The sequence below is a fragment of the Belonocnema kinseyi genome, chromosome 6 (genome assembly GCF_010883055.1).
Source record: "Belonocnema kinseyi isolate 2016_QV_RU_SX_M_011 chromosome 6, B_treatae_v1, whole genome shotgun sequence".
Classification (NCBI taxonomy): Eukaryota; Metazoa; Arthropoda; class Insecta; order Hymenoptera; family Cynipidae; genus Belonocnema; species Belonocnema kinseyi.
This window is the reverse complement of record NC_046662.1, coordinates 7,026,079-7,040,179: the sequence shown is the minus strand read 5'-3', so window position 1 is coordinate 7,040,179 and position 14,101 is coordinate 7,026,079. Positions and strand designations below refer to the sequence as shown.

General features: G+C 23.7%; 2 protein-coding genes across 2 annotated transcripts in view; one reads left to right on the top strand and one right to left on the bottom strand.

Moving 5' to 3' along the window:
• The window catches only part of LOC117174705 (glutaredoxin 3), a 47,362-nt gene that overhangs the window by 9,067 nt on the left and 24,194 nt on the right, over positions 1 to 14,101 (top strand). The gene's annotated exons all lie outside the window — the stretch shown is intronic.
• The window catches only part of LOC117174704 (lymphocyte cytosolic protein 2-like), a 48,217-nt gene that overhangs the window by 20,550 nt on the left and 13,566 nt on the right, over positions 1 to 14,101 (bottom strand). The window contains exons 3-6 of the mRNA XM_033364011.1: positions 11,565 to 11,623; positions 10,657 to 10,947; positions 6,596 to 6,933; positions 455 to 807 (exon numbers count right to left, since the gene is read on the bottom strand). Coding sequence (XP_033219902.1) covers positions 455 to 807; positions 6,596 to 6,933; positions 10,657 to 10,947; positions 11,565 to 11,623 — 1,041 coding nt within the window. The remainder of the gene's footprint in view (positions 1 to 454; positions 808 to 6,595; positions 6,934 to 10,656; positions 10,948 to 11,564; positions 11,624 to 14,101) is intronic.

The following is a 14,101-nucleotide window of genomic DNA, read 5'->3' as shown; positions in this document are numbered from 1 at the left end:
TCTAGAGCCTCGTCTAGTGGCCGCCAGGTTTCGTATTTTCGTGTACAACGTTACCGGCTGATGCCGTTGAAATTGATTGTTGAAATATATTTTTTTACATCTGTTATTATTCAGCTTTGTACTTAAACGTAGTTTTCTTTCGGCTCTTGCATTTCTCAAAGTTTGAGACCGATATTTTATGTATAAAAAAAGTTCGAGCGTTCAAAAAATGTTGAGGATCAGAAACAAGATGAAATAATTTTCAGTGAAGTTCCTACCAAAATGCAGTACCTAAACGTACTTTATTGTACTCTGATACATTTCCCAAAGTTTCAGCTCGATATTTTATTTACAAAAAAAGTTCTTAGTTTCAAAAAAAATGCAGTGTACTGAAAAACTGTGGTCGGTAATATAGGAATTTAGCTGTGACACATGCCCTTAAATTATCTAAAATGATGATTCATTAACTACTCACTGCTTCAGTAATAGACTCGTAAATTTCATATTCTTCCTCCTCGTCACGGCTCGTAATACTCGGAGGTTGATAAACGCTCTCAACCGAACTCTGATGGCCACTTGTCAGAGATTGTTTGCTATCGACTCTAGCCATTGACTCTCTTCTCTGGTGTTGCTCAATAATTTGCTCATCGAAAGCTTCGTATTCGTCTTCGCTTTCCTCTGTCCTCGTAGGCAAGTTTGCAACCAGATCAAAGCTTCTGATCAAACCAGGAGGCTTTGGCAAATTCTTATTTACGCTATCACTAATTTGAGCAACAGGAGTCTCTTTCTCCTTTTTTGGCTCCGCTGGCGGCGGAACAGACATTCTTTCTGTAATAACAACAAAATTAAAAATCAGTTACTGCTGAATTCACAGTCAATGAAATTTAAAAAATGGAATTCTAAAGCTAACAAATTTTGCACTTGAGGTAATAAAAACTGAGCTGCAAATAAAAGCACTCAAAGTGGAAATGTTAAATTTTGAACTTTTAAAATTTAAATTTAAAAGTTTTTAATTAATAAATTTTGTATTCAAATGCTCAATAGTTTACGCGCATCAAATTAAAGGTACTAACATTTTTCAATATAAAAAAATATAAATCCACGTTATCATTTCCAATACTCTAAATTTAAAAATCAATCAATGAACTTAAAATTTTTCCAAATTATATAATTTTATGGAATTTTAAGCTAGAAACATTGAATATTGAAAAATTTCAAAATTTTAACTGAACACTTCTTAAATTAGAAATTCAATTATTTTCCTTTTTAAATAGTTTAAACATCCTTGGAAAGCTTCAACATTTTATTTCAAAATCTTGAGAACTTCTAGAAATTGTTTTAAATTTAAAATTATTTTTGAAATTTTTTCAGAACTTCTAAATATCTGTCAAAATTAATTGAATTTTTTTTTACAATTTTCAGAAAATCTTTCAAATTTTAGACAATTTCTTTGCAATTTGGATGTCTAAATAAAAATTGAAAAATTATTATTTGTAGGCGAAATTTGAGTAATTTTAATATATATAAAGAAGTTTCGAAAAGATTCAAACTTAATGAAAAACTTAACATGATAGCCTAGTATAAAACAAAATGTAGACTTTCGCAGATTTTAAACAAAAAATTAGATTCTTTTCAAGAATTCTGAAAAGCTTCAAAAGAATAAAAACATTTTCGTAAGATTCATAGGAACATTGAAAATAATTTTTCATTTTGAAAAATTATTTTAAGAGAATATTTAAAAGGTTTTCAAAGATTTAAACAAAATTTTCAAAAAAGATTCTAGAAGATTTTAAGAAAACTTTCTAAAATTTGCATGACAATTTTTAATCTTTTTAAAACTCGTAAATATCTCTTAAAATTACTGAAATTTTGTCTACAAATGTTCATTTGTAAATTATACACCAAAATTTAAAAATTTCACTTACACATTAAGCATTTTTCAAATACAACCATTAAAATTGTAACGTTCAATGTTTAAAGGCTCTTCGAAATTTTAACGATTCCAAGCTTTCTATACCAAACAATTCAGTTAACGATTCTTTACTTTTAAATATTTGGTTTCAATTCACTTGCCTTAAAGAAAAATTCAAATATTGCTAAATATTAAATAAGTAATCTTTTTTTTAATTAAAAATTTCAAATTTGAAAAATTTCAAAATTGAATATTTTCGACTGAAACATTATTAAACATTTTTTTAAATCCTTTAATTAATAAAATATTATTATACAGTTATTTTTAAACTAACTAAGACTTTCAAATTGAAACAATTTAAGTTTTAACGTTAAAATCAGAAAATTCTTAAATTTTGAACTGATTTAAAATCATTTTTGTTCGCTTTTTATTACTTGAAGTACAGATAATTAAAAAAATGTATTTATTTATTAAATAAAAATGTTTTTTATCCAAAATTTTCAACATCAAAGGTTTTTATTTTTTATTTATTCAAGTCTTTAAGAAAACATTGAAAAATTCTTAAAATTAAAAATGAAAGCCTGAAAATAAAAATTTTAAATTCAAAATTTTTAATGTAAAAAAATTTTTGAATCACGCATTGTAAGCTAAATAATAGCATAATTGAAAAACATAAAAATTCAACTAATTATTAAAAAGTGTTGAAATCGAACGCGGACAGATTTTTCTTCTACAAATTTGTAAAATGCCTGGTAAAAAAATACACTGTCATTTCCCGGTTTCTCCAGGTCAATTTTTTTTTCATTTTCACGGTCAACCAAAAGTAGTAAGAAATTAATATTTGCCGCAAAAAGTAAACATTTATTTTAATTCATGACGTACTTTCTAAACATCCTTTAACACAACAGACGAAAAAATAGCAAAATAAATGAAATTTTAAATAAATACTTAAATTTCCACTGAAAAATATCAATTTTTAACAAAAAATTAAATTTTCAGTTAAAACTTTTTTTTTCAACAAACAAAAAAACGGATTTTCAAAAAAATAGTTCAATTTCTAACCTAACAGGTGATTTTTTAAATAAAGAATGAATCGTCAACTAAAATTGTGGAATTTTCAAATTAAAAAAATTAATTTTAACTAAAAAAGATAAATAGTCAACAAAAACTTGAATAATTAAATTTTAATAATTTATGCTCAGCCAAATAGATGAATTTTCAACAAAAACTGTGCAATATTCAATTGGAATAAGTTAAATTTTCAGTTGAAAAAATTACTTTCCACAAAATAATAATTTCAAACAAAGTGATGAATTCTTAACTAAAATGAAGAATCTTTAACTAAAATAGTTCAATTTTAAACCAGAAAGATCAATTTTCAACTAAAATAATGAATCTTTAACCAGACAACTTTTTCAACCAAAAATGGAATAATTACAGTTTTAGTCAAAAAATGAATGTTCAGCCAAAGAATAATAAATAATTAACTGAAATAGAAGAAAAGGAAGCTTTTTTAAATAAGAAGATTAACCTATAACGAAAAAGTTGATTTTCGGTTTTGTAGAAACTTCGTCTTTTTGGCTTGATAATTTAACAATTTGGTTGGATTTTTCATCTTTCTTAACTAAAGAATCTTTTATCAATCAAAAATTAAATCATTTCATGGAAAATTCGTATTTTTAAATGTAGTCAACTGTGTTTTTATTTAAAATGAAAAAAAAAATTCTTTGAAATATCAAATATTACATTTTTTCTTGAGAATTAATCAGTTTCATGTGCAAATTTTTAACGAAATAGTTGAATTTCCCATTTAAAAAGACAAATTTTTCAGCCGAATTGTTAAATTTTGAGCTAGAAAAGATTAATTTTCAACCAAAAATATAACAATTAGATTTTCAGTTCGAGAAATTAATTTTCAAATAAACTGATGAATTTTCAACTAAAATGATGAATATTCAACAGGAATAGGTCAATTTTATGCCTACCAAAAATATCAACTTTTGATCATAAAGATTAATTTTTCACACCAAAAAAGAAGAATTTTCCACAAAGTACATAAATTTGAAAACAAATAGTTTAATTTTTAAATGAAAAATATTGAATTAAAAAAAAAATACAATAATGGAATTCTACTTAGCAAATATAATTCTTAATAAAAAAAAGGGATTTTTACCAAAATACAGGGTGGCCGTTTTAATCGAAAAAATTCCCGGTCATTTCCCGGTTCGCAAACATTTTTCATGGCCAATGAAATTTTAAAAATCAAACTATATTCTAAAATATTTTCCATATAAAGTAATCAACAATAAACCACAAATTAGATTAAGTTTCAAAAATATAAATCCACGTTAATATTTTCAATAGTCTAAATTAAAGAATTGGGCAATGAACTTTAAAATTGGTCAAAATTATATTATTTTAAGTAATTTTAAGCTAGACACATTAAAAATTGAAAAATAACTTTTTAACTTAACAGTTCTTAAATTAGGAGTTAAATTATTTTTGTTTTAAATAGTTGAGGCATCCTTTAAAATTTTTAAATTTTTATTTCAAAATCTTCAACAATCTAGAAGTGGGTTTAAATTTTTCCAAATTCAAAATCATTTTTGAATTTTTTGTCAAAACTTTTTAATATATTTCAAAATGAATTGAATTTTTTCTACAACTTTTAGATGCAAATTAAAAAAGTTTGAATTTGAATTTATAAATAATAATAGAACACTTATTATTTGTAAAAATATTAGAGTAATTTTAAGAGATATTTAGAAGTTTTAAAAAGATTTAAATTAAATTCAGAACTTGAAATAATTTCAATTACTTGCTGTCGGAATTTTGAATTTTTTTAGGAATTGTGAAAGACTACAAAAAAATAAAAATTTTCTTAAAATTCTTAGGAAAATTGAAAATGATTTTTCACTTTGAAAAATTATTGTAACAGAAAGTTTAAGAAGATTTTAAGGATTTTATTTAATTTGTTGGATTTTAAAAAAATTGTACGAAAATTTCGATTAATTTAAAAATATATTTAGAAGTTCTGAAAAAAATGTTAACACACTTCGTTTAAATTATTTGAAATAATTTCAAGTTTTACTTTTGAATCTTTTCAAAACTTGTAAATATCTCTTAAAATTACTCAATTTTTCTCTACGAATAAAAAGTGTTCAATTGTTATTCATACATCCAAATTGCAAAGAAATTGTCTAAAATTTGAAGGATTTTCTGAAAATTGTAAAAAAAAATGCAATGAATTTTGACAGATTACTTGAAATAATTTTAAGTTTTTAATACTTTTGAATCTTTTCAAAACTTGTAAATATCTCTTAAAATTACTCAATTTTTCCTACGAATAATAAGTGTTCAATAGTTATTTGTGCGTCAAAATTTAACAATTTCACTTATAAATTAAACACTTTTTAAATAGAACAATTAAAATTGTAACGCTAAAAGTTCTCGAAAATCTAAAGATTCAAAGGTTTCTATGTAAAACAATTCAGTTTCAAATTGTTTTCTTTTAAACATTTGGTTTCAATTTACTCGTCTTAAATGAACAGTAAAATATTGCTAAATATTAAATACTCATTCTTTTTGTTCATTAAGAAATTGCAAATTAAACGGGATAAAAATTAAAAAATTTAGACTAAAATATTTTAAACTTAATAAAAACCTTTAATTATGAATATATTATAATGGATTTATTTTTAAGTGGAAAATAGTAAGCCGCACGTTTAAATTTTTTAATAGCTGAAAAAGTTAATAGAAATAATATATTAATAAATTTCTTTATTCAATTTAATATAGAAAAATAATATAAAGGAATACCTGAAATTCTGAATTAAAAATATATTATTGATAAATCATGAAAATTTTTATTTAAAAATAAAATGATCGGAAAAAATGATATATTAATTTCAATTCTTATCAAGACTTTCAGATTGAAATAGTTACAATCTGAAAATTCTCAAATTTTGAACGAAATTGTTTGGTCAAATCAATTATTGTTTAGATTTCTATACTTAGAGTACAGACCTATTTTCAAAATTATTTATTTATTTATATTTACAGTTGATAAAATAAAACTGTTCTTTATCAAAAGTTTTCTACATCAATTGCTTTTAATTTTTAATTGTTTAAATCTCCAAAACTGCACTTTAATTATTTTAAAAACTGTTAAAATTGAACTTGGACAGATTTATATTCTGAAAATTCGTCAAATTCTCGGTTTGCTGGTCCGGTAGCCACCCTGTTTTTAATTTAAAAATCTTCGATTTTAAAAACTTCTAATGTTTAATTTTGTTAATCTTTAAAACTGCATTTTAAAATTCTTTAAATTAAAATATATGCTCAAAAATTAACAATCTAAAATGGAAAATTTTTAAAGTAAAAGATTTTAAAAACAAGCATTCTAAACTAAATGATACAGTAATTTATAAAAGTCACAATTTAACAAATTATTTAAAAACCGGTTGAAATCAAAGTTGAACAAAATTTTTATTCTAAAAATATTGTCCAGCGGCCATCCTGAAAATAGTTAAATTTTCTACTGGAATAGTTAAATTTTTAGTTAAAAATATGATTTTCAAAAAAGTAGTGACATTTTCAAAAAGAAATGAATTTTCAATAAAAGTTGGAAATTTGAAACATCTTAAGGCCCCAAATGATTGAATCTCGGAATTTCTTTTTTGGTTTTGCGAATTCCAAACTTACTTTGAACATCATTTCCGCCATTCTGCTTCTTTGACGTTTTCGTATGAAGAAAGGACGTCTGGGGTTGTCGTTTCTTCGAACTTTCCCGATTCGTAGATATGATTTCCGGTTTGGGTACGAGAGCCGGTTTTTGAGCGTCTCTTAGCATTAGTTGTTCTTTGAGTTGCTCTGCCAAACTCTTTGTACCGATACTGTGAAGTTTGGACTCGTTTTTCTGTATTTTAGTCACGTCCACTTCAGCTACTTCGCAATTAGCGTATGTCGTTTCTGTCTCCGCACCCATGTCATAATTAGCGTAGGTGTTGTCGTCTACTGCTTTGTTGTTCAGCCGGTTCTTCCTAGACAAGAATTTCAAGTTTATTAGTATTCACGATCTTTTTTATTTTCTTATGTAAGCTGGTTATTATAATTTTTTATTCTAACATCATGAATTAAAGCTAAAAATTTGGAATTAGTATTTGGAAGATCCTCATAATACTGAACGTTTTTTCAGTGATTTTGGACTTTTCATGTTTAGTTGAAAATGCATCTCTTTCAATTCAAAATTCAACTATTTGATTGAAAATTCATATTCTTTAGTTAAAAATTCAAGTAGGTATTTGCAAATTCATGTATTTTGTTAATAAATTGTCGTTCTTTGTAGAAAGTTGATCTTCTTGGTTAAAAAATCAACTTATTGGTTGAAAATTTAACTATTTGGCAATATAAATTCGTTTTCTTTTGGTTGACATTAACTATGTTTTATTTAAAATAAAAATATTTTTTTGTTTGAAAAAAACAACTGCTTAGATTAAATGTGAACTACTTAGTGAAAAAATAATTTTTTTGTTCGAGATTGATAATTTTAGTTAAAAATTCCACTATTTAGTCGTAAATTAACTTTCTTGTTGAAAATTTATATTTTCGGATAGGAAATTGAACTGTTTTTGTAGAAAATTCGTCTTTTTGGCATGGAAATCCAAAGATACGGTTGAAAGTTAATGTATTTTCTTGAAAATTGTGTTTTACTGTAGAAAATTGATTTATTTTTTAGTTGAAAAATGTATTATTTTAGTTCAACAATCATCCTCTGGGTTGAAAATTGAACTATTTGATTGAAAATTCGTTGTTTTTTGTAGTAAAAGTTAAATCTTTTAAATTGAAAAAATAATTATTCCATTTTTGGTTTGAAATTTTTATTTAATTGAAAATTCAACTGCTTGATGAAAATGTATGTACTTTCTTGAAAATTAGTATTACAAATCTGTTGAAAATTAAACTAAATTGGTTGACAATGAATTTTTTTGATCAAAATTAATGTGTTTTGTGGAAAATCCGTTTTTTGTTGTCGAGAATTCATGTTTTACCCAAAAATACTGGAATTTTCAACAAAATAATTGGATTTTTAACATAATAGTTGAATATTCAACCTAAAATGACAAATTGTCAACAAAAAAGTGTCATAGTTTATATTTTAATTAAAAAATAATTAAATTTATACAACAAAAGAAAGGACTTTTAAAACCAAGAAGACAAATTTCCAATAAATAAAGATTTTTCAATGAAAAAATAAATAAAAGTTCTTTACAAAAATTCAATTTTCAAACAAAAAATATGACTGTTCAACAAAAAATTAATTTTCCACGAAACTGATGCACTTTTACGCAAAAAAAAAAGGAAATTTCAAAGTAAAAAATATTTTTGTTACAAACGAAAACGCAAATTTTTAACTAAAAAATATAAATCTTAAAAAATTGAAAACTTCCATTTTCTGTTAAAAAATGAATTCTGAAAAAAGAAGTATTGTCCACTAAACAGTTAAATTTTTAACCGGTCATAAGCCTTCAATAAAGAAAATGTTCACAATGTAATTTAATTTTCAATTTAAAAAGATTTATTTTCAGCAAGATAATTAAACTTTTATCCAAAGAGATCATTTTTCAACATAAAATATAAATCTTTAACAAAAAAAGTGATTTCTTAACAAAGTGATTCAACCAAATGTTTAAAAAAAATTAGTTGAATTATCAAGCAAAGAAGAACGATTTTTAACCAAAAGGTTGCATTTTCATACAAAAAATGAAATTTTTATTATAGCAGATGAAATTTTAAATCAAAAAGATAAATTTTCCAAAAAAATAGTTGAATTTTCTGTTAAAAAAGATTTTAGTCGAGTTTTCACGATCAAACTATGAATTTTTTAACAAGAAATAATTTTCTACAAAAAAGAAATTGAATTTACAATCCAAAAAGACAAATTTGTAACCAGAAAGGATGAATTTTTAACAAAATTGTTGAATTCTCTTGCAAATTTTGCATTTTTATAAAAAAATATGAAATTTATATTAAAGCAGAATTTTTTATTACAAAAAAAGTTGAGTTTTCATCTAAAAAATTATCTAATTAACTCAGTAACATCAAAAATAGAATTTTTGTAACGAAAAAATAAGTTTCTATGAAAAAATTGAATTTTCAATTCATAAAGACGAATTTTTTCAGCCAAAAAGGATGAATTTTTAACAAAATAGTAATAAATTTTAAACAAGAAGTAAATTTTCTACGAAAGGGTTAAGTTTTCAAGAAAATAGTATAATATCTTAATTTCTAACCAAGTAGATGCATTTTTATCTAAAAAAAAATTAATTTCTGCTAAAGAAGGTAAACTTTAAAATAAAAAAGATAAACTTTCCAAAAAAGAGTTGAATTTTCAACCGAAAAGTTAACGAAAAAATGCAATTTTCCATTAATTAAAATAAATTCTGAGATTCTCATAAGTCTAGTCTAACATTTATAATTTTAGTTGAAATTCAACGCTTTAGTTGCAAATTTAACTACTATGTTGAAAATTCCTTCATTTTTGGTTGAAAATTAATTTTTGGATAGAAAATTTAACTATTAAATTTCTGGTGGAAACTGTCATTTTTAGTTGAAAATTCAACAACTTCGTTAATAATTCGTGTATCTTGTCGAAAAATCATCTATTTCAGTAGAAAACTAATATTTTTGGTTGATAATTCATGTTTTTGCTTGAAAATTGAACTATTAGATTAAATGTTTATATATTTTTTTGATAAATTTGCTAAAAAGTCATCCTTCTGAGTCGTCTTTTATGGTAGAAAATGTATGATCTTCACTGAAAATTAATTTTTTTCTGGTTGAAAATAATTTTTTATTGAAAATTTGTATTTCCAAGTCTAAAAATGAACTATTTTGTTAAAAAATTATTTTCTTAAATTAAAAATTGATGTATATTGTTGAAGAGTTTTTAACTGAACTTTAAACAACTTAATTTTTGGTGAAAATTTGTCTTTCCTGGTTGAAAAATCATGTATTTAGGTGAAATTTCTTCTTTTGTGGCAGAGAATTAATCGTCTTGCTTGAAAATGTATTTGTTTAGTAGGTGAAAATTAAACTATTTTCGTGAAAAATTTAACTAATTAATTGTAAATCTTTCAATTCGGTTTGAAAATTTAACTTTATTTCAGGTGAAAATTAATCTCTTTAATTAAAAAACTGAACTATTTTCCTAAAAAATTTAACTATTTTGTTGAAAACTTTTTTTTGTTAGAAATTAATTTGATGAATTACGAATTTAACAATTTAATTTTTGATTGTAAATTTATCTTTGATAGTGGTAAATTTCACTTTTTGGTTGAAAATTGATGTATTTTGTTAAAAATTCATCTTTTTTTGGTAGAAAATTAATCCTCTTGTTTGAAAATTCAAGTTTATGGTTGAAGATAATTTAAAAAATAAGGATAACAATCCTTCTCTCTAGCTATTCTACTTTTGTTTGAATTTTTTTTGCTTGAAAATTCATGTGTTTTGTTGAATATTTGCCTTTTCTGGTAGAAAATAAAACTATTTGCTTGAAAATTACATTTTTAAGCTAAAAATTCAGCGATCTTAATTTTAAATGAAAATTACTTTTAACTATTCAACTATTTGATTAAAAATTCATCTATTTTGTTGAAAATTGAATCATTTTTATAATTTTATATAATCTAGCATTTTTTGTCCCTCGTAGGGAACTTTCTTTGATCCCTGAAATTCACAATTAAATTCAAATCATAAAAACTTACAAATTCGTGGTTTTATTTTCCTGTTTCTTGATTGCAGCTTTATCATTTTCTTGAAAGACTTTCAAACTATTCCGAAACTCTGCACTTCTCGAAACAGCCAAGGCCCTTATCTCCACAGATTTCGCTTCCAAATTTTCATCCACACTTTCCTCTACCTCGTCTTCAAAATCCGTGGCCCAAGAATCCGTGTCGCTCACGGGATCCTCGAATTCAGTTTCAGTATGCTGTCTCTTATCCTCGACGTACTTCTCAGGACATTTCTTCAATTCTTCTACAAATTCCCAGAGGCTCCTTGAAGACAAATTCAAATATTACTAATGTTAATATACCTGAAATATTAGGGAATATCTTTTTTTTTAATCAATATTAAATTATAATTTTGGGTTGAAAAATTTGCAAACACATTATGCTGATTTTTTTTTAGACACAGTTTTTGGCATTGAATAATAATATAAGAGTAGAAAATTAAATACAAAATTTGTGTTCAAGTTTAGAAGCATTTCAAAATATTAAAAAAAATACACTTTGTCTGGATTGTGTTAACCTTACATTTTTTTTAACTATTTTTTTTACATTTTAAGAACATTCTAACATAAACACACTTTTTTTTTAAAATTTCTAATTTAATATTATTATTGATTGTTTTTTAATGTTCCAAAATTTCAATTTTCAAAATCCTCACAGAAAACAGAAGATATTGTCCGATCGACCTAAACTTTGGAGAATATAATTTTTAATTTTGAGATAATAATGAAATTGAAACTGTACTTTAACATCGTCGCAATTTATGATGTTAATTCGCCAGATGACTGTGTTTAAATGAGAGCAGCTTTCTTTTTCTTTCATTGAAAGATGGAGGCACGTATTGAGTGTCAGGTTTAATTTAAAGAAGAAAAATCTCTTCTTACCATATTAGTGGTCGAGTGAGATCGTTTTTCCACAAAGCGAGCTTCCCTTCCGTCAAGTGCTGAAATAATTATAACGAATTAGTCACAGAGAGCAAATAAAATAACTTTCCATACAATTTTATAGAAAAATCAAAATTAGGGCCGAAAAAAGTGACAACAAAATTTTGAAATCGGTTATTACCTTCTGTTATATTTTTTAATTTAAAAAATCTAAATAAATTTCCTGTTAATTCAAAAATTATAGCAAATTCTCTATTTCTAGAGTTTTTATTAGTAAATAGTAATAAAAAATTAGAAATGAAAAAAAAATGTTTTCCCGAATTTAGAATTTTTTGAAAATTTGCAAATATATTTTTTTTATTGACTCATGCAAACATTTTGGAAATATTGAATATGGCTAAATAAAAAAGCATGCTTTTTACATATTTTCAACAAAAAAAGGATCAAGACAAACTTTGCTTTCACTTTTAATTTTTTATTACTTTTCACTAGCATAACTTATAAATATTAAAAAGTTTGCTATTATTTTTGAACTAATAGGAAAATTGTCTTGTATTTTCAAAATCTTTAGTTTGAAAATCCAAAAATAGAATAGGAGATATTAACAAATTCCTTTTTCTTTTACTTTATTCAAATTTTAATCCAAAAAGTTTTTCACTTCAATTCGAAAGATTTGATTAATTTTAGCATTTCCAGTCTGCCCCACTGCAATATAAATCACTGAAAGTGGAACTCTTATCAATTTTAAACTTTCAAAATTGAAGCTTAAGAAAATTTCAATTCCGAAAAACTAAATTAAAACGCTCAATAATTTTCAGCTATAAAAACGAAAGCTTTTAAGACTTTTCAATTCAACAATTTTAAATTAAATCCCGTTAAACAAGAAAATTTTAAAAAATTAACATTTACAATTTGAAATATTGAAAGCTTTCTGGTTCAAAATATAAATCTGAGTTATCATTTTCAAAGCTCAAAATTAAAAAATGAATTAATGAATTTGTAAATATTCAAAAACCTTTAAAAAAATTTAAGCCTATCATTTTTCAAGTTAGAAGTTAAATTATTTTATTTTACGTCATTTTGAACTAATAATTTATCTATTGTTATTCTATTTCAAATAATTCAGTTTCAAACTGTTTATTTTTTAATATTTCATTTATAATTGCTCATTTTAAATGAAACTTCAAATATTGCTAAATAATAACAAACGGTTCCTTTTATTAATAAAAAATTTCAAATGGAATGGGTTAATAAAGGAATATATTAGACTGGAATAATAATTAAATAGCGTTTGAAATTGAATAAAAGAGTAATAACGAACACTCTAATTTGAAATTATTTCAAAATTAACAATACTTTTTAAAGTTGTAATCGCACGTTTGAATTTGTTTGATAACTAAAAGCTTTTGAATTTTTGTTAAAATTTGATTTTTGTAGTTTAAAAAATCGACTATTTTCTTGAAAAAATCTCTTTTGGACTGAAAACTAATTTAAAAAAATGTTTAATTCAAATCCGTATTTTTGAGTAAAAATTAAGCTTCTTGGTTGAAAATGTAAATAGTTGGTTCCAATTTATATATTTTTTTAGATTTAGTTTTTTTTAGTACAAATCTAATCGTTTGGTTAACAATGTAATTATTTGACTGAAAATTTAACTATTTTGTAGAAAAATCGTCTCTGTTTTAAAAATTAAATAGCTTGGTAAAAAATCAACTGCTTGTAGAATATTCGTTTTTCAAAATAATTTTTTCTTGTAAATTCAACTACTTGGTTAGAAATTCATGTATTTTGTTAAAAAATCGTCTTTTTCGGAAAAAATAACATTCTTGGTTGAAAATACAATTGTTTGGTTAAAAATGTATGTATTTATTTAGAATTAGTTTTTTTAGTAGCAATTTAATCACCTGGGTAAAAAGTTTATCTTTTTAGTTGAACATTAAATTATTTGATCAAAAATTCATATTTTTTCTAAAAAATTCAACAGTCTGGTCGAAAATTCAAATACTTTGTCGAAGATTCTTATTTTTCTATTGATAATTATATTTTTATAACAATTTAACTATTCCATTTTTGGTTAAAAATGGACCTTTTTAGTTAAAAAAATCAACTGTTTGCTTAAATCGTCTTTTTGGTAAGAAATTTCATTGTTATTTATTGAGGATTTAATTATTTTTCTCTAAATCCGTTAAAAAAATAAAATAAAATTCTCTTTTATTACAAACATAACAAATTGATTAAATATCATTCATGTAATTTGTTAAAAATTCGTAGTTTTGGTTAAAAATAATCATCTTCTAGGTTAAATAATCAACTGTAAGATTCAAAACTTATTTTTTTTATAATTATTTTTTTTTAGTATAAATTTAATAATCTTGGTTAAAAATGTATCTTTTTGGTTGAAATTGTGATTATTTGATTGAAAATTCGTCTCTTTATTGATTCCGGCCCCAAAGTAATCCGAGATAGAGCCTTCCTCCGTTACGTTCTTGGTGGCCCTGAAAAGGGCCGGTGGTTGCTGTTTAATTTCAGTTCGTCGT